This window comes from Lissotriton vulgaris, chromosome 3_1, assembly GCF_964263255.1.
Source record: "Lissotriton vulgaris chromosome 3_1, aLisVul1.2, whole genome shotgun sequence".
NCBI lineage: Eukaryota > Metazoa > Chordata > Amphibia > Caudata > Salamandridae > Lissotriton > Lissotriton vulgaris.
In genome coordinates, this window is record NC_141689.1 from 1,216,218,047 (window position 1) to 1,216,238,100 (window position 20,054).

The window sequence follows — 20,054 nt, forward strand, 5'->3', positions numbered from 1 at the left end:
TCAATGCAATTTGGCGTACTCTTCCATCCTCATTCACCTGTCTGCTATGGCAGCATACCTCCAGAATAGGCAACACCTGTCACTCTTTAAGGTCCCTGCTATCAAGGCTTTTCTGGAAGGACTCAAGAGAGTCATTCCACCAAGGACCCCACCAGCTCCAGAATGGAACCTCAATGTGGTTCTTACAAGACTGATGGGTCCTCCCTTCAAGCCACTGCACTCTTGTGAGCTTCAGTTTCTGACTTGGAAGGTGGCTTTCTTAGTAGCAATTACATCGCTACGGAGGGTTAGCGAGTTGCAGGCGCTCACCATCCAAGAACCTTTCTTCCAGGTACATGCTAACAGGGTTGTACTCCGCACTAACCCTAAATTCTTGCCCAAGGTTGTATCTCAATTCCATATGAACCAGACAATTGAGTTGCCGGTGTTTTTCCAAAACCCAGAGACGCTGGCGGAGCGGATGCTCCACACCCTTGATGTTAAAAGAGCCTTGATGTACTACGTGGACAGGACAAAAGATTTTCCCAAAACCAAGCAGCTTTTCGTTGCTTTTGCCTCACACCACAAGGGAAACGCTATCTCCAAAGCTGGGATCGCTAGGTGGATCGTGAAATGCGTTAAAATCTGTTACGCTAAAGCTAAACGCACTCTCACTATCCCACCAAGAGCCCACGCCACCAGGAAGTTGGGGGCCTCTATGGCTTTCTTAGGTAACATTCCCTTAGAAGATATTTGTAGAGCAGCCACATGGTCTACCACGCATACTTTCACTAAACATTACTGTGTAGACGTGCACTCCAAACAGCAGGCAGCTGTTGGTCAGGCTGTTCTCAAAACACTTTTTCAGACTGCTGCAGCTGGCACGGGCGGCCGCCGCTAATGGAGGGACTGCTATGTATTCTATGCACAGATATGAATTCAGCAGCCCACATGCCTCGAACTGCAAATGCTACTTACCAGTATGCATCTGTTCTTGGCATGTAGGGCTGCTGACATTCATATCGCCCACCCCCCTCCCCGGCGCCTGTAGCAGCTGCAGTACTCATATATATGCTCATAGCATGGTCATCACTCACATACTTCACTCCATCTGTGCCAATGTCTAAAAACAATCTGGGGATGGAGGCGATGCCCATGCGCACTGTAGTCCAGGGGAGGAGCCACCTATCTCGTGATACTTCGAAGACTCTTCCAGGACAACAATGTGCAATCATCCGGACCCAACACTAGGCGGCGATCTATGCACAGATATGAATGTCAGCAGCCCTACATGCCAAGAACAGATGCATACTGGTAAGTAGCATTTGCAATCTGAGAGAACTTGAGTGTGGACGGTTTGGTAGGTGTTTAAAGCAACCATACCGACTCAAACATTACATTTGTGAATAGTAGTATTTTTATTTATCACAGTTGTACCAACTATAATCCTCATTGATTTATATTGGTGGAATGTTTGTTTAATATATGGGGGTGTTTTATAGTTGATTAGTTGGTTATCATATGAGGGTATGTTTGTACCATGCATGGTAAGGGGTATGACATGGGCGCATTGTGATGCCAATGTCTAACTTTCTGGGGGAGAGTTATGAGATTTGAAGGCAATGTGGAGATCGGTTTGGTGCGGAGCCTAGTTTGTTACTGCACTAGGTTTCTACAAATAAACTAATTATATACGAATTGTGTGAGTATTGCTACAGACCAGCATCACATCTGGCTGAAAATCTCAATTGCTTACTATATTTGGCATAGAAACGCACAAGATTTACCACCCGCCGTGTTGTCCCTCTTCAGTTTCCATAACTGGTCAGTGCTCCTGCAGTGTTACACCTACTCATCTGGATAAGAGTTAGTGAAATTAACTGTAAGCGCCTGTTTTCATGTGGACTGAAGATGATAGATCGGTCCTTAACAAAATGCAAATAAATGTTTTAGGCCACCCTAGTGGTTACTGAAATTATGAAGCGCCTTTTTCATAGACCTTCCAATCAATGTTTCTGTTCAAGCGCCTCACTGTGCATCAGCATTGCCCATTAAAATATGAAAGTTTCTAGCCCACTGGCATCGATCACTGATATATATATATATATATATATATATATATATATATATATATATATATATATATATATATATTACCTACTGGCGGTCGCCAGTAGGTAGTTATAGTTAGGATTTTTTTCAATGTTAAATCTCAAAATTCTATTTGGAATAACTTTGGCACCGGTTGACGAATCTGCCTGAATTTCCTGAAAATGGCCTCGTCGAGCTCCGGTCCTTCCTTGAAAGTTTGGGGGGGATACGTCAAGCGGGGGCCGAGATAAAAGGGGGGTCCCAAAACGCGTTTTCCCCATGTAAATTTCCATAGGGCGGTTGATTTCACTTTTAGCCCGAACGGCTGAATGGATTTCCAGCAAACTTGGCAAAATTGAAGGGACTGGTAGCCCGATGTGCCTTTGCTATGTCTCAAGATATGTGCTGCAGTGGATTTTGAGTAATTTAGGTTAAAAAAAATATATATATCTATTGGCGCTCTCCGGTGCGCGCACCAGAGTGCGCTCCAGGCGCGACACGCGACTTGCGCGCAGGAAGCTGATTGGCTCTTGGGTGTCTGTAAACATTCTAAACAGTCTGGAGCGGCCGCCATCTTGTGTCTCGGTAAAATCGAGACACAAGGGGTTTGAACAAAAAAGGGGCAAATGACCATAAGGAGGAAGAGTAGACCCCCTCTGACCCCCTAGGTTTGATGTGGGGGCTAAAATAGGGTCCTGCGGGGCATTAAATTATTTTTATTTTTTTTTCGTTTTGCGCGGGGGAAGCGCATGGTACGCGCACCGACGAAGCACGGGGAAAATCCAGGACCATATTTATGAAGGCCTTGCGCTGCCAGTTTTGCGCCGCCTGTGCGTCAATTTTTGTGACGCACCAGCGGTGTAAAAAAATGCGCATTGTTACGCAATATTTAAAAAGTGACGCATCTATCTAGATGCGTCACTTTTTAAATATAGTGCAACGAGGCACATTTTTTTACACTGCTGGTGCGATGCGTCACTTTTCTGTGCGCACTCCTTATGACATTCCAGATGTGTCATATTTAATGTATGACGAATCATGTTGCAAGGAGTTACAGATACATCAGTATTTCTGACATATCTGTAAACATAAAAGTGACGCGAGGCAGGCGCAAGATTTTGACGCAACAGCATCCTAAAAGTGACGCAGAGAAATCTCATAGATTTCAGTACGTCGTTATTACCAAGCTATTTGAGGGGGAATGCCCCCTCTGCATACATTATACCTGACGCAGATATAATGTGGCGCAGAGTTTTAAAAAGTGACCCATGTACCTAGATGCGTCACTTTTTAAAAATAGCGTCAGGTATAATGCATGCAGAGGGGGTGTTCTCCCGCAAAAAGCTTTGTAATAGCGACGCAGTGAAATCTTTGAGATTTCACTGCGTCACTTTTAGGATGCTGTTGCGTCAAAATCTTGCGCCTGCTTTACAGCAGGTGTTAGACTGACGCAAGACCTTTCACATGGTGCTTTTTCCATGTGAAAGGACACATTACTGGAGTTGCGTCACTTTTGTGACGCACTCCGGCAATGCGTTACTTGGAATGTCATAAGGAGTGCGCACAGAAAAGTGACGCATCGCACCAGTGGTGTAAAAAAATGTGCCTCGTTGCGTTATATTTAAAAAGTGACGTATCTAGGTAGATGGGTCACTTTTTAAAATCAAGCGCCACATTATATCTGCGTGAGGTATAATGCATGCAGAGGGGGTGTTCCCCCGCAAAAAGCTTTGTAATAGCGACGCAGTGAAATCTTTGAGATTTCACTGCGTCACTTTTAGGATGCTGTTGCGTCCTTTAAATATAGTGCAACGAGGCACATTTTATTACACTGCTGGTGCGATGCGTCACTTTTCTGTGCGCACTCCTTATGACATTCCAGATGTGTCATATTTAATGTATGACGAATCATGTTGCAAGGAGTTACAGATACGTCAGTATTTCTGACATATCTGTAAACATGAAAGTGACGCGAGGCAGGCGCAAGATTTTGACGCAACAGCATCCTAAAAGTGACGCAGAGAAATCTCATAGATTTCAGTACGTCGTTATTACCAAGCTTTTTGCGAGGGATTGCCCCCTCTGCATACATTATACCTGATGCAGATATAATGTGGCGCAGAGTTTTAAAAAGTGACCCATGTACCTAGATGCGTCACTTTTTAAAATAGCGTCCGGTATAATGCATGCAGAGGGGGTGTTCCCCTGCAAAAAGCTTGGTAATAATGACGCAGTGCGTCACTTTTAGGATGCTGTTGCGTCAAAATCTTGCGCCTGCTTCACAGCAAACCTTTCACATGGTGCTTTTTCCATGTGAAAGGACACATTACTGGAGTTGCGTCACTTTTATGACGCACTCCAGCAATGCGTTACTTTTGTGTTTACAGATACGTCAGAAATACTGACATATCTGTAACTCCTTGCGAATTGATTAGTCATATATTAAATATGACATATCTGGAATGTCATAAGGAGTGCGTCCAGAAAAGTGACGCATCGCTGTTTTCACGTAGCGATGCGTCACTTTTCAGAAATGAGGCCTCCAGTTTATTCACTGTCATAACTTTCTTTTCTAACACTCACCTTCTTTCATTCCTCCTACTTCACTTCCTTTCACCTCTCATACCTTTCTGTTCTTTCTTACTCATTCTCCTTTCAATTATCAATGCACTATATTTCACTTACTCTTCATTTTTTTAAGAATATAGCTCTTTGATGAGAATTGGAGGTAGTTCTGAAAAGAACTTTTGGTTTTCTTCTAACTGAACAGGAACAAAAACAGGGAATGGAAACTGCTCAACAGGAGCAAAAAGAAAACAAAAAAATTAGGGGTGGGAAGGGCAGCGATGGTTCTCCAATGCTCGAACCATGAGCAGGACACTTTGCTCCCCATAGGTGAGGAGTTGATTGCAGTATCTGCATTTGACGACCCCATGGTTAAATGCAGGTTGTATGTTTGGCACCTGCTCCTGCGATTGCTCTCTCCCAGATGAAGTTGCTCCTCCGGTTGATGTAGAGGCCCCATCTCTGGGAACCTCTTGTGCCAGAGCCCTGACACTTTCCCGGGCAAAATTCTGGGGGTGCCTCCTCTCCACATGTCGAATCATGGTAAAGTTCCCAAAAGAGTACTTTTTTTGGGGGTTACCCCGTGACAGGACCTGTTTGCAGATCCTGCACTCCACTTTTGGTGCATTCACCTTTTTCTGGTCTGCTGGAAACTTAAAAAATTTCCAAATGAAATGCTCTTTCACCTTTGGTTGAGGAGGCTCTTCATCGATGAATTCAGGCTCATCTTCACTGCTGGATGGTCTGGCAGCCATGATTAACCAAGAAATATGCAAGAGCAAAAAGGCAGGTCTTTCAGTCACAAAAGTGAAAGAAGAAGTGAAGGAAATGGGTGGGGATTTCATTCATTGTAAAAAAAAAACTGTTAGCAACCAATGAAAAGTGTTATTTTAGGGTCACATGACCCGACGCGTTTACGCTGCGCGCTCCGGAGCACTTCCGGTGCGTTTACGCAGCGCGATCGTAGGCGCTTCCGGGGCGCAAACGTGGCGCGATCGTAGGCGCTTTTGCGTGCGTTTAAGCGCCGCGAACGTAGGCGCTTCGAGGGCACTTACGTTGCGCGCCGAAGTGACGTCATCAAACTTTTACAGAAATGCATAATCATATTCCTTATTAAAAAAAACTAATTTTATTTGTATGGTATGAAATGTTTTGCATTATTATTAACTTTTCATTCATATTTTTTTTCACGAACGACAGTAGCGCTCTGGGTGCGCTTTCAGATGAGCTCACGGAAAAGCTTACCGGAGAGCTTAGCTGAAAGCTTCCCGGAGCGCGCACCCAGAGCGCAAAAGAAAAAAATTATATAAAAAAAATGAATACTTTAAAAAAAACAGCAAATTGTAAAAAAAAAAAAAAAGGTTAGAAACTCGATATACAAAGGAATTAGCATTTTAAAAACCTATGAAATTCAATGAAAAAACCATAGGTTTCACACCAGTTATAGTTAGGAATTAGCATTTAAAAAACCTATCAAATTCACTGAAAAAACCATAGGTTTAACACCAGTTATAGTTAGCTGGAAATTTTACTGATATAAAACCATTGAAATTCCCACGTTATAGTTAGCTGGACTCACTATAACTTGCGCGTGCAATGCACTGCTGATGACGTCACATATTACATCACTCATGACCTGGTCAGTGACATCACTCATGACATCACTGATGACATCATCCTTGAGACAGAGTGACAGACCTCCTTTCAATGAAATGTAACCCATGAAACACATATTCAAAAATAGAAATTAACATTTTCAAAAAAATGGAGATACACATAAAAGTTACAACAACCAATTCAATAATTCCACCATCTATATACACATCCACTCATTCACCAACAGTTCTATATAGTCACTCATACATATACTCACTCCTCATATGTAGTGATACACCTATACATCCTGTTACACACCAACAGTCATCCAAAAGTTACTCTCACACATACTCACACATGCAAGTAAACTATTGAACATCCATTTATTTGCATATACATCTAAACACACACTACCACCTTACTTCTAAGGAAACTTACACATACTTACTCTCTTAAACAATCACTTATAGAAACACATACTTATTTAAACAGGAACTCTTACAATCTCTTACTCTCACATATACTCACTTATATACATCAATATTCACATATACTAGATTAAAACATATGTAGTTACTGATAAAGACACTAGTGAGACAGTCATTCACGCAGTAACACACACATATACACACTCATCCACCCATACAGTCCTGCACATATGCTGTCTTCAAAACACATACAAAGAGAGTCAGTCATTCATGCATCTATGTGATAAGTAATACCCCCACCAAACCATACAAACACTCATACTGATACTAAAAAAACATCTAATAACCCATATACCTACACATGTAGCTACTCACCAACCCATGCAGCCACTTATAAACAAAGTGAAACACTAATACATATATTTAAATATTTAAACATTACTCACTAATATATGTATTCACTAACATACACTTAATAAGCCAGTTAACCAATCAATTTTTTTTTAAAAACCATCCATTTAGACACTTATTTAAACATTTATTCTTCCATCAACTTTTACATATACATATATAAAATATATTTATTTTTCAGAAAGACACACATTCACTGGGTGGTGTCATCAGTGATGCCATGAGTGATGTCACTGACCATGTCATGAGTGATGTAATATGTGATGTCATCAGCAGTGCATTGCACGCGCAAGTTATAGTGAGTCCATCTAACTATAACGTGGGAATTTCAATGGTTTTATATCAGTAAAATTTCCAGCTAACTATAACTGGTGTTAAACCTATGGTTTTTTCAGTGAATTTGATAGGTTTTTTAAATGCTAATTCCTAACTATAACTGGTGTGAAACCTATGGTTTTTTCATTGAATATATATATATATATATATATATATATATATATATAATTTTTTTTTTTAATTCAAAATGGGCAAATGTTGTATCATTACATTCCAGTGCTGTCTTAACATGTGCCAGTTTCTCAATGCTGAAGCAGTGGTGTATATGCCTGGTTTGCTTTAAAGTGTAATTTTGTGATGCCAATTTTGGACCATAGTGTTCTGTGACTGTGAAGCATTTACTCTCTCTCCTAAAAAGTGCATTAGGTCAAGTTTAGGCAATGCACACACCAAAGCTGTGACGTTCTGAATACCTATGCTTTTCATAAAATTCTTTTCCAGAGAGGAAAATATGAAATTCCGAAATGGCTATCACCTGGCAGTGTGTTACTACTCAGTCAAATGTTACAGGTCTGTATTATCAGGAAATGTATCGTTTCTGGTTCAGTTTTTAATCTAATTCTTCAAGGATATGCTTTTCCATAAAGAAACTACAAGGGGGTTGAGATGAGCTGCCTCCTAGAGCGATATAAGGTGCATGATGATGCATGCTGATTGAGGCCTAATGGAGGTAGCCTCCTTATGTAGATTGTTCTCTACCTGTGTGTGCTTGGGGAAGGGGTAAAGATGGAAGTGGGCAGCGGCAACATTGTTTAAATGCTTGCGACCATAGCTACTGGCTTCATTTTGGGTCCTTCTTGCAGTGACCAGTATGAAGCACTTCATCCTAGCCTTGTGTAGTGGGAGCAAAGGAGGAATCACTGAAAGTGGCCCACCATTACATATTTCTCAAACTTCTGGAGATTAAGTACAGCCAAAGCCTTCAAGCGTAGCACTGTGTACCTCCCCTCTATTGTATTGTTTGCGTTTTGTTCTTAAACTCCATCTTTCCAATGTGACCATTATGGTATTGCTGTATACAGTATCGCATTGTTTACAAAATGCCCGACATCATTTTTGTGGTTTGAGTAGACTGTTAAAAAAATGTGATTTGCTTAAAGCCTGCGCTGCATTAACTCTTCGAGCCCCAGCCTAGATCAAAATTACGCTAGCGGAGTTCATTACCTGTATGGTTGCACAGTAAGAAGCACATTTGTGAATGTTTAAGGATTATAAAAATCCCAGTATAAGTGTTCGAGATTTGTGGGTTATAGCCAGACTTGGTTATGTTTAAAAATGACCTAGTTACTCTAGAAAGTGGGCCTATGGTTCCGAGGCAACATGCAGACTATTTGCCACAGTTTATTATACTCCAGTTCATTTGCATGTATTGTAACAAGTATATCTTTGAAATGTTTCAATGTTTTTCGGTTGCAAGAGGATTTGTAATGGAGTATTGTTTTGACATGACCTCCTCCTAATCTAGGTGGACCCAAAGAGGAGGATCACGGTTGGACATCTCTTGAATCACCCGTGGCTTTTGCAGGGGTACTCTTGCCCTGTTGAGTGGGAAAGTAGATGTCCGGTGAGTTGGAATATTAATTTAATGTTTTTCTTGGAGTGCTGATTCTTTTCTTGTTTATACATCTGTGTCATGTTATAGACTTGTTTTAATGCGGTTTAATGAAAAATGCGCCGCTGCTGGTGAAGAGTCTGGAATTTGACTGCTGTTCTATTACCCGAATCTGTAAGCATTTTTAGCTTTTAGCTTCCAGCCCTTTCCCTCCTGGAACTATATGGTTTTGAAATGAATGTAGAGTTGTTAGTCCATCTTACTAAGTGTATAATAGAAATGGGGATAGGTGAACAGATGTGGAATAATGGACTAATTACAAAATGTTTGGAAGGAAAGGTTTCCAGACCTATTGCGAAATGTAGACTATTCATTTCTTACTGTCAGATCTACTGGTTCCAGTAGTATTTAAGGTGGACCTGACTTACTTAACGTATTATCATGTTTCTCTGTTAAGGAATACCTTACTTGTCACAGCCTTGAATAATACATGCATTTGCTTCCCCTCCCTAACCAGTTTGCATACCTGTTGTAGAATTTGCTTGATAAAAGTGTACTTGTGTAAAGTGGGTGTAAAAACGAAATATTTGGAATTCCCACCTAATTAGCTGTTGAAGGCCTTCCAAAAGGCCATCTAAAGCAGCGTTTGTTCTCTAGCAATCGCAACATTCCCGGGTAACGGAGAAGCCCAACATGTTAAGTGACGTGAAACGGTCTCCTCTTCCCCACTGTCCCCTTTTCATAGCATTGGATCGATTGATTAATTCCCTACTTCTCTTTGCAAGTCATTGATCTTCAAAGCTGGGGTTAAAGTCCCACTACTGCATCGCAGTCTTCAGAGATCTGTACTGTCCTGTCATCTGATATAGTTACTCCAGCACTTTTGCTCAAGGTTGCTCAGGAAATTAATGAAATGTGTATTGTGTGCTTAATAGGAATGCCTGGATTCCACATCTGACATGGTAAAATGCATCAGCCCGGATTTTACGAGTTGACCTTCATACAGGATAAAGAAGCTGTTTATGATGCAAATATGCTGGTTTACTTAGTCACCACTGGAATATGCCTCCCATCATTACTGGTCTATTGGCATCATGGCTAAGGAAGAAACTAACTTGCTGGCAGGACGACACGGACTGTTTGGGAGTGATTGGCACACACTGGGCAGAGGGTCCTCTGTGCAAAACACTTGGTCTGAACTGCTAAGTAATTCACTAACTTGCCACTCTCAAATCTAAATATTTTTACATCCTGTTATTCACATTAGTCTGCCTGTGAGGTCTCGAGGCACTCATATACTACTGGGCTCCGAGTGTGACCCTCTCAAATCTTACACCAGTAGTATCCTGAGGTCACCATACTATTGAACCCCACTGGATTACTAGATACTCCCCTTTAGCACTTGATTCTCTAAGGGGGGGGCAGAGCAAGGTTAATAGGCCCTCGGTGTTTTCATTTCCTTGAGTTCCAATCCACTTCTGTGTGCAAAGATGGTTAGATAGTACCTGGCTGGGCAGGTGGGTAGGTTACTTGAACCACTGTGTCCCGCCGCTTACGTTCGGAGGTCTGCATCAAAGCATTTACTAATAGATCGCTGGTTAAAAGTAGCTTATTGTACATTCAGTTTACATCATTCGCTTTTGGGTACCTGGGAAAACAGGTGTGGCTGGTTCTTGGCGTTGAAGTTTTGTACTTGTTTAATCATTTAATTAGCATTAATGCTCTACACTTTTTCTACAGCAAATATTGTATCTTGTACGTAGACTGTTGTTTTTAGGTCTCGCCTAGACGAAAGCAAAAGCGAAAGCTTTTGCTGACTAGGGCGAGACAACTTATGTAATCACTTTTGGGGGAATGTGGACAGCAGACTGTCACGAGCTTCTCCTGCCGGAGATTGTACCTCGTGAGCGCGCACGTATTCCCATGCGCAAAGAAAGCCTCACTCACGCATGCGCACATGCACACACTGCATACACACACGCACCCCCCTTAAACAGACACACGCGCACACAGACAGACGCATGCACAGACACACGCGCGCGTACACCCCACCCTCACTCACCCCTCCCCTCCTCTCCCTCAACACAGTCACCGGTTCTGGCGGTGCTCGGCGGCGGTTCTGCCTCTCGGGCGGAGGTAGCGCTTTGCGGGGCTCTCTCACCACATGAGAGCCCCGCCTTCCCCATGCGCCCGGCCGCTCTTCACCCGGTCCCCCATCTCGGGACCGGGACTGAATCAGGAGCCTTCGTGGCTCTCTCTCTCTCTCCGCGATGGGGCGGAACTTCCGGTTGGGGCCGCGATGGGATTGGCCGGCTGCCCAACCGCGCGGCGGCCCGTCGGGGACTTGTTAAGAGAGGGGCAGTGATCATATTTAAGGACACCAAATTACTCGAGTCCTTCACTTTACAAACTGCAAAAAGCGCCCCCAGGTTCGGAATGTATAAAGCTTGATAAATAGCCCATATTATGGGTTTTTACCAATGGAATTAGGATTTATGCACATTTTTGTGTTTTGCGTCTCAAATCTTCATGAGCTTTATGTACCAAACCGTTTCACAAGGAAAAATATAATGGTATTTATCGACACAAAACTCAGAAATGGATATTGTTATTCATGCAGAGAGGCTTTTAATTATATGTCGATCTCCATTTGTATGTGCAAGGTTTATTCACATTTTGAAGACTCCCAACACACCGTACTGTATGGGATATTGCCTTTCTTCTCTGCAAGTGTCTCCTATATTTTCAATATAACCTGGCACAGGGGGAGGGGAGGGCTTTTAACTCCAATACCTGTGCCCTTTTTTGCCATGCCCTGGGGTGAGCAGGGATACATCCCCTTTGATGTGACTGGCAAGCAGTCACCTAAATCGTTCTTTAAGGGTCCACAACGGCTGTATGGCACCCGCCCTCTTTACTCCGTTCAGGGGCGGCATCTGCAATTTTGCTTGTATACATCCTTGTATACATCTGCTTAAAAAGTAGTCCGCGCTAATGTAGAGGGTGAACGGCTGCAGGGACACACTGTCCCTCCATATGGAGACTTCTATAGCTCACCAGCAAACAGGGCAGGTTTGTGCTATCCTCATTGCTACTGTAGCGATTTGTGCTTCTATGGATGAAGTGCAGGTATGCAGCAGCTGCTGCTTCTAATACAAGTGACACCACACAATATATTTATGTCGGCAATTGCCCGAGCGACCATCTGCCCTCCTATTTATCTCGCCGGAGAGAGCCTGACCCATGGAGTGAAAAGTGGGTACATTGTCAAATAGAGGCTATGTGACACTCTACACCTTCACCCAATTCTCATCCAATACGAAATCAGAACCTGTTGTCATAGAATTATGTTTTTGCTTGAAGGGCGATTTCCAAAGGATCACCATTAGCATTATAGAATTCATGGATAATGTACTAGAGCATTCTTCATGCACACTGAGTGTGTGGTTTGTTCTGCGCCCCCCCCCCCCCCCCCCACCCCAGACCCCCCCCTCCTTCCTGGCCTCAGTTTAAACAATACTGTCGTATAGAACAATGGGGCCTCTTAAAACACACGGGCTGCAGGTCTAGCATGGCACCTTGATTATTTAATGTCACTGTGTCCAGAGGACTTCAGGTAAAATGAATTGTCTTGTTTTGCACAGGAGGAGCGTGTCTTTAAATAATACACTTGCACTTTTGGCTGCACAGGACGATTATTTGGCACTTGACACTATAAATGAATCTATTGCACAACTTTTAATTCGTCAGAACTGCCTAGGCATTTGGATTATTTTATGAATGATCTTAGATGTTTTAATGAAATCTAAATGTTTTGCGTAGTACAGCTGGACTGGATTTAATGACGCACTATAACATTTACCTCCATAGGATGTCAAACTGGCACTTGGCATTTGTGCAGCCATGCATCTTATACACTGTCTAAATTTACAGTGGCTTAGATGATTAACTATTGGCACAAGGCACCTCTGGTGTTTTTAAGTCGAGCCTGGGCAGCGCATGTGCTGTTCTGCAAGGAATGCTGTATTCAGGTAGGGACTTGAAGCTCTGCCCACTCTCTGCCCATATTTTTCATTGGCTTCTATCATTGTCGACTGTAAACTGACTGTTCATTGGTCAATAAGCTTAGTAGTCCTTCCTTAGTACTTCCTTGTCTCATTTTGTAACCTGCCACGGCAACACCCCCGTTATGTGTGTTGTTACTCATTAGACTTTGATTACAGCCTATGAGCACTATGTTCTCAAATGGCTTTGTCCTGCCTTCTGTCACAGGCAGGACATGCTCTCTCCTAATGCTTTTTAAAAAATTTAATGCACAAACGTATTTGCAATGCAATAGGTCTCACATTTGCAAGAGTTTAAGCTATTGGCATTGTGAAATGACCACACCTTTTATTTATCTGTTTAAAAAACACACAAACAAAAGGCATTGTTACATACAATGCCAATAGCTCAAACTCTCGTAAATGCGAGACCTATTGCATTGCAAATGCTGGTTCTTTTTGAGATTGCAGCACAGTCTGTGATCCGTTGTAGCATACAGCTGCCCCTAAAGCCGCGCAGAGTATGTTACCCTTGCTGTATAAAAATGTGTGTCGGTCCGGGGTCCCTTTTGATTCATATTGTGAGAAGTTATTTGTCTGGTTATCGAATCCCCACTTTTTTTTATTAAAGAAACCAAGTTTACTTTTTTATATCTGGAGCACTGTATAGTTGTTTAGCTCCGGATAATTTTAAAATCTATAGATTGCTAATCAGACATCTCCTGGTGGACCCGACAGGCAAGGAGGACTAAAATATAAACCGGTTGGCAAATATGTGCTGACCTTTCTGGGGAATTAAGAACGCTGTTCGTGCAATTGCTTTTTGTTGGCCACTGGGCGCCGCTGGTGAATCATGCAAACTGCTTTTTCGGAGTTCTTGCCCACCTCTTTTCAATGGTTGTATTCGAAAGTCAGTTCCAAGTTGCCGAAACTAAAATGTTTCTTTGGCGTTAATAGTATATCTTTTTATAATTCCTGTTCATGTCGTGTATTTATTTTGAATTATCTGCCTAGGGAAGAGGTGCGGCATCGGTTTTAATGGTTGATATAAAAGTACATCTTTGCTGAATTTCAGCCACTATTTGTTTTGGTGGTACTGCTTGCTAGACTTATTTTGTTAAATGTTTTTTATCCGGATTTGTTATGCCAGGTTTAGCCATTCAAATCTGAATAGCCATGGACCACTCCTCGCAACAACCGAAACCCCCCCAAATGACAAAAGCAATAGTAAACATTCGGAAAGGGGCCGGTCGAATAACAGCCCAACAACTGGAAGAAAATAAGAAACTTTGTTAAGGTGGTTGTTGCAGCCTGCTTCATGCAGTAAGTGTTAGTCCCTAAAGGGTACATGTGCCGAGAAGAGTGGCAAAAACGGAAAAATACCAGTAGAGCAGAAAAGGCTGCTGTCCACACTTGTGGAAAGAGAGAGTGAAACACTCTCAATAGCAAACAATTATCACAAAACTGCCCTTTTAAATAATCAATATTTATGATTTATCATCGACATTTGTTTATTAGTGAACAGACCAACATATTTTTTATTTTTTATTTTTAGCAAACTCAGTATTTATAGGGGTCGCCTGTTTTTCAAAAAGTGCTGTCCACACTTGACCAGAGTGACTCTCTCCCAGGCCAGCGATGTCTCTATCCCATCTTCAAGCTGTGTAGACTCCGCGGATCTCCAGAGCAATGTTTCCCCCTCAGCCCCATCAATATAGGTGGCCGCCATGAAGGTCCGTTCTCTGTTGCCTCAAGATCCCTGGTAGGAGATTGTGAAGTAGAGAGGTGGGAGTTTGGTGGGCTGATTACTCTTTGAACTTGTTCCAGTGCTGCTTTTCAACCTAGCCTGGTTGTTGAGCGGTGATACCCCGAAACCGGGGGGGGGGGGGGGGGGGTCTGTTTGTGCGGTAGTAGAACGCTAGCCATTGACGGGTGAGAGTCGAGTTGGTGACTTATTCCAAAGTTCGGGTCACGGACTGGTTGGGCCAGTCTTGGTCGGCCCATGTACTGTCTGTCCCCTTAGGGTCGCAGGTTAAGATACTTCTGGCTGTAGCAGAGCGGTATATTGCGAGTGTCAACTTCTAGGGCGATGTAGGTGCTAATCCAACTGCGTGGTTCAAGTTGATGTCTGTTCACGATTGACCCACTTTAGTGGCAAATACTTCTGGAGGGGGGTCCCCTAAAAAGTCCCAGTGTGCACCCCTGGTTCCCACCGTGTACCTGGGCAGGTCACCCACACCCACAAACCATGAGGACTGTCCTGCTCCCACATACCGTGGGAGCTCTCTGCTTGGAGCCCCTTGCAGGATGTACATTGTAGGATGGATTAAGCTGGGAAATCCCTCATTCGAACTGTCCCATTGTAATGAGTGCACCCTCCTCCGAACTGTGAGGGGCAGCCGTCTGATGAGTGAGTCTGTTGCCTGCTAGGCAGGTTAAGGACACCAGTCGGGGGATGTGGTGGGCATCTCCCCCGTCTTGCAAGTCATCGTTCCTCACCACTGTGGAATCTCCACTGCTGGCTGTAAAGCCAGGGGGTGGTGGCGTTGGTGGAGTCTTTGGTCTTCTGAACCTCACCTGATGCTCAGATGTTTCTGGAAGGAGTTCACCTGTGGACTGCTGCTCCACGATTGTCGTGGCACCACTGCTCATTACTTCAAGAGCACACTAGTCTGGCCCTGGCCAGTCATGACCGCTAAGAGGTCCTCTGCAGGTGGAGAGCTGCCCATTATCAGGCTGAGCCTGCTTGTTGTCTTTTCCATACAGGTTGATGCGCTACACCAACTCAGCGCACCACTATCTTGAGCGGGCGTCCGCGGAGGCGCTCCATGCTCAGACTGCTAAGCCTCTCTTCCGGGTCCCACCCTAGCTACACACATTAAAAGTGGTTCCCCTAATGCATGCAAACATATGAATTGGGACCGCTTGACTTAGAGCTCAGCCAGTTGGAAAAAAATTATCCTCACTGAGTAAAATTCATTATCTATACCTGTATGGACTTTTCCTCACTGCTTTTGAACTCCAACAAAGCTTGTTATTCGTTCTCATTCCTCCACATCAAATTTCAAGATGTGGTGTAAACTACCTTTTTACCACCTAATTCAATCTCTATAAACACGTAAACTTGATTGACAGAATTGGCAAGTTACAGACTCTGCTTACAATACGCCCTGGTGTAGCCACACACAGGGCGGAGCATAAGGAGGGGAAACAATAATAAACTCCACACAACGTACAACAGTAGAACTCAACGAATAAAACATGTAACATATAATGTATAAAGACAGTGCCTCAAGTCAAGTCAAGTCATAATTTATATAGCGCACTACATACCCAGAGGGTCTCAAGGCGCTTGAGGAAGGGGGGCAGGTTTACTTATCGAATATCCAGGTTTTAAGCCGTTTTCTGAAGGCTAGGTGGTTTTGAGTGAGGCGGAGTTGGGTGGGGAGGGAATTCCAGGTTTTGGCTGCTAAGTAGGAGAAACATCTCCCCCCCCCCCCCCCCCCCCCCCGCATGGTGGCTTTGTGGATGCGCGGGACTGCGGCGAGGGCTTGGTTGGACGAACGCAGCTGGCAGGTGGGGGTGTAGAAGGAAAGGGGCGTGTTGAGGCAATCCGGTCCGAGTTCGTAGAGGGCTTTGTGTGCGTGGGTGAGGAGACGGAAAGTTATCCTTTTGTTGACGGGGAGCCAGTGCAGGTCTTTCAGGTGACCGGAGATGTGGTCTTTGCGAGGGATGTCTAGTATGAGTCTGGCTGAAGCATTTTGGATGCGTTGGAGTTTTTTCTGCAGTTTTGCGGTGGTACCGGCGTAAAGGGTGTTTCCGTAGTCCAGACGGCTAGTAATCAGAGCTTGGGTGACCGTTTTTCTTGTTTCGGTGGGGATCCAGCAAAATGTTTTTTTGAGCATGCGTAGGATATTGAAGCATGATGATGGGACGGCGTTGACTTGTCTGGTCATCGAGAGTGAGGAGTCCAGGATGATGCCCAGGTTCCGTGCGTGGTCCGTCGGTATGGGGGCTGTTCCTAGGGCCGTTGGCCACCAAGAGTCGTACCATGCGGAAGGGGATGTACCTAAGATGAGGACTTCCGTTTTGTCCGAGTTCAGTTTCAGACGGCTGTGCTTCATCCACTCGGCTACTTCTTTCATCCCTTCATGTAGGTTGGTTTTGGCGGTGATTGGGTCTTTGGTGAGTGAGAGGATCAGCTGAGTGTCATCAGCGTAGGAGATGATGTTGAGGTTGTGTTTACGTGCGATGGTTGGGAGGGGGCTCATGTAGACGTTGAAGAGGGTGGGGCTGAGTGATGATCCTTGCGGGACGCCGCAAATGACTTCGGAGGCCTCTGACTTGAAAGGGGGGAGGCGGACTCTCTGAGTTCTTCCAGCGAGGAACAAGATGATCCAGTCCAATGCTTTTCCTTGAATTCCGATGTTTCTAAGGCGTTGTATCAGGGTGCTATGGCAGACTGTGTCGAAGGCTGCAGAGAGGTCAAGGAGGATGAGGGCGACTGTGTCTCCGTTGTCCAGTAGAGTTCGGATGTCGTCTGTAGCTGCGATGAGGGCTGTTTCGGTGCTGTGTTTGGCTCGGAAGCCAGACTGTGAGGAGTCGAGTGATTTGTTGGTTTCGAGGAAGGCGGCGAGTTGATTGTTGACGGCTTTCTCAATGACTTTGGCAGGGAATGGGAGGAGCGAGATGGGGCAGTAGTTTTTGAGTTCGGAGGGGTCAGCTGTAGGTTTCTTCAGAAGGGAGCTGAGTTCGGCGTGTTTCCAGCTTTCTGGGAATGTGGCGGAGTTGAAGGAGCAGTTGGGTTTTTGGTACCCTCAAACCAGTTTTAACCACTTCCAATTAACTGCACCTTTTCTGTTGCACTATTCTTTGGAGCCACTTGGTGATTGGCACTGTCTTTACACATTATATGTTACGTGTTTTTTTCGTTGAGTTCTACTATTGTACGTTGTTGCGTGGAGTTCATTATTTTTTCCCCTCCCTTATGCTCCGCCCTGTGTGTGGCTACACCAGGCGTACTGTAAGCAGGCCCTATGATAAAGCATGTCACATACTTCGGTATGTGAGTGAGGGCAGTTTTCTCAAACAGATGAGTTTGTCTGCTTTGTCATAAGTTTTGTTTTTTGCTTTCCACCCCCCTTGTGTATGCACTTGAGATCCTGTGGGGGCTCGGGTGGTAGAGTGTAATCGTTTGGCCCTCTCTCCTCTTATGTGTTAAGTGAAGTTACAGACTCTCACATCTGATAGAGATCTCTAAACTTAGATTCCTTACCAGAGAATTATTTTCCAGGCATCATACTAATATAACCATATTTTTTTTCGTGAGCAGTACCCCTGCACGCCGGTAGGTCGCATTGTTTGGCTGCACATGGAGTTGTCTGTGCTGGAAATTACATGCTCAGTGTCTATATAGGTGCCAGTCAGTGCAGATCCAGAAAGAACTACCCCAGTCATTTTTTGACCAACCTTTTTCGACTTTTTGTTTGTCTTTTTGAGAATCTTCTCCTGGTGTGGCAGCATGTCAACTAGGAAGGCCAGCTTCAAGCCCTCTGGCCCCTGTCATAGACCGATGTTGGTGACTGACCCGCAGCTTGTTTGCCTGTGGTACCTCGAGAGCGACCACAACTCGAAGACCTGCTTTTTACTTGCATGATGTGCACCGCAAGGCTTTGAGGTTGCGCTCCCTCAAGCTCCTTGCTGCTCGACATGTCACCCCCTCGATAGGAAGCTCCAAAGATCTGTTTTGTAGCCCAAGATCCTTTTCGTACTCTTAAGTCGTCCTCTGGTAAGTTCCACAGTAAAAACAAAAGTAAGAAGTCTAAGAGATCCTTGACTTAGTCCTGTCCATCGAAGTCCTCTGACAAGGGAGCGTTGTCAATTGAGGCCTGCCTCTGCACTTGAGCCTGCGCTGGCTCCATACCGCCCTACTTTTCAGGAGCCTGAGCTACACTTGCCCACTTGTAAAAGTTCTAGAGCCTATGCACCTCCTATTTGAATTCCCATTGGTTCTACGCTCGCAGTTCCATCCCTGGATCCAGGACAGCACTGGTTATACCACCTCGACCTTCCCCAGCGCCAGCTCAAATGCCAGCATCATCGCCCTGGTCATCCCCAACTCCGACGCTGATCTGGAGGGATGTCGTTCGACTCTGGCACTGACTGTAGCCATGCCTTCCAGGCTGGAGCCCGAGCCCTATTCCTATGGGCTGAGACTGGAGGATTGGGAGGGGTTGCTGAGCCCTGAAGAGTACCAGCCCTTAGATGCTAACATGGACTTGTGTGAGGAATTGGTAGATGCCAGTGAACTGGACCCCTCTCAAGATACTGGCATGGTCCATCCTCCTACTGTGGCTACAGAGGAGGGAGCCTTATTTGCTGTGGTGGTGAGAAGAGCGGCCGAGGTCCTGGACCGGAGCCTACCCTCAGTGGCAGTAAAGACTGTCTTGACTGAGGTGCTTCAGCCGGGAGTGACCCCCTCAGAACAGCTTCTCTCAATTAATAAAGCCTTCCCAAACATCCTGCTTGGACTTGGTCCAAATTTACACAGGGGCTCCTGTGAACAGAATGATTGCCAGTCACTGCCCCGCCCTGCCTCAGGCAACACCCTACTTTGGAGAGCTTGGTGGCCCAAGCTTCCACCTCCCATGAAAATCCTGGCGCATTCTCTTCCACTCCACCGGATAGGGAATCTGAGAGACTGGATACCTTAGGACATATTATTTTTTTCCACTGGCCTGGCACTGCGGCCCATGAACACCACGTGCCTTTTGAGCCGTTACTCCCATTTTCTGTGGGATTCAGTTGTGCAGGTGCTGCCCTTGGTCCCGGAGGAGACCTTACTTTCCCAAGCTATTAAGGACTGGAGGGATGCAGCGAATTTCATGATCCAATTTGGTCTGGACACAACCAACACAGTGGGCGGAGAGGTTACTTTGGCAGTGGCCTTCTAGCACCACGCCTTGTTGAGAACTGGCTTTTCAGGGGACTTCCAAGCTTCTCTTATAGACATGTCTTTTGATAACTCACGTCTCTTCAGAGACCAGGCGGACT

The 20,054-nt window shown here is 44.7% G+C and overlaps 1 protein-coding gene across 1 annotated transcript in view; it reads left to right on the plus strand.

The window, feature by feature from the left end:
- The window catches only part of MELK (maternal embryonic leucine zipper kinase), a 350,951-nt gene that overhangs the window by 143,030 nt on the left and 187,867 nt on the right, over positions 1–20,054 (plus strand). Inside the window, exons 9-10 of the mRNA XM_086961674.1 lie at positions 7,848–7,916; positions 8,872–8,970. Of these exons, the coding sequence (XP_086817800.1) occupies positions 7,848–7,916; positions 8,872–8,970 (168 nt within the window). The remainder of the gene's footprint in view (positions 1–7,847; positions 7,917–8,871; positions 8,971–20,054) is intronic.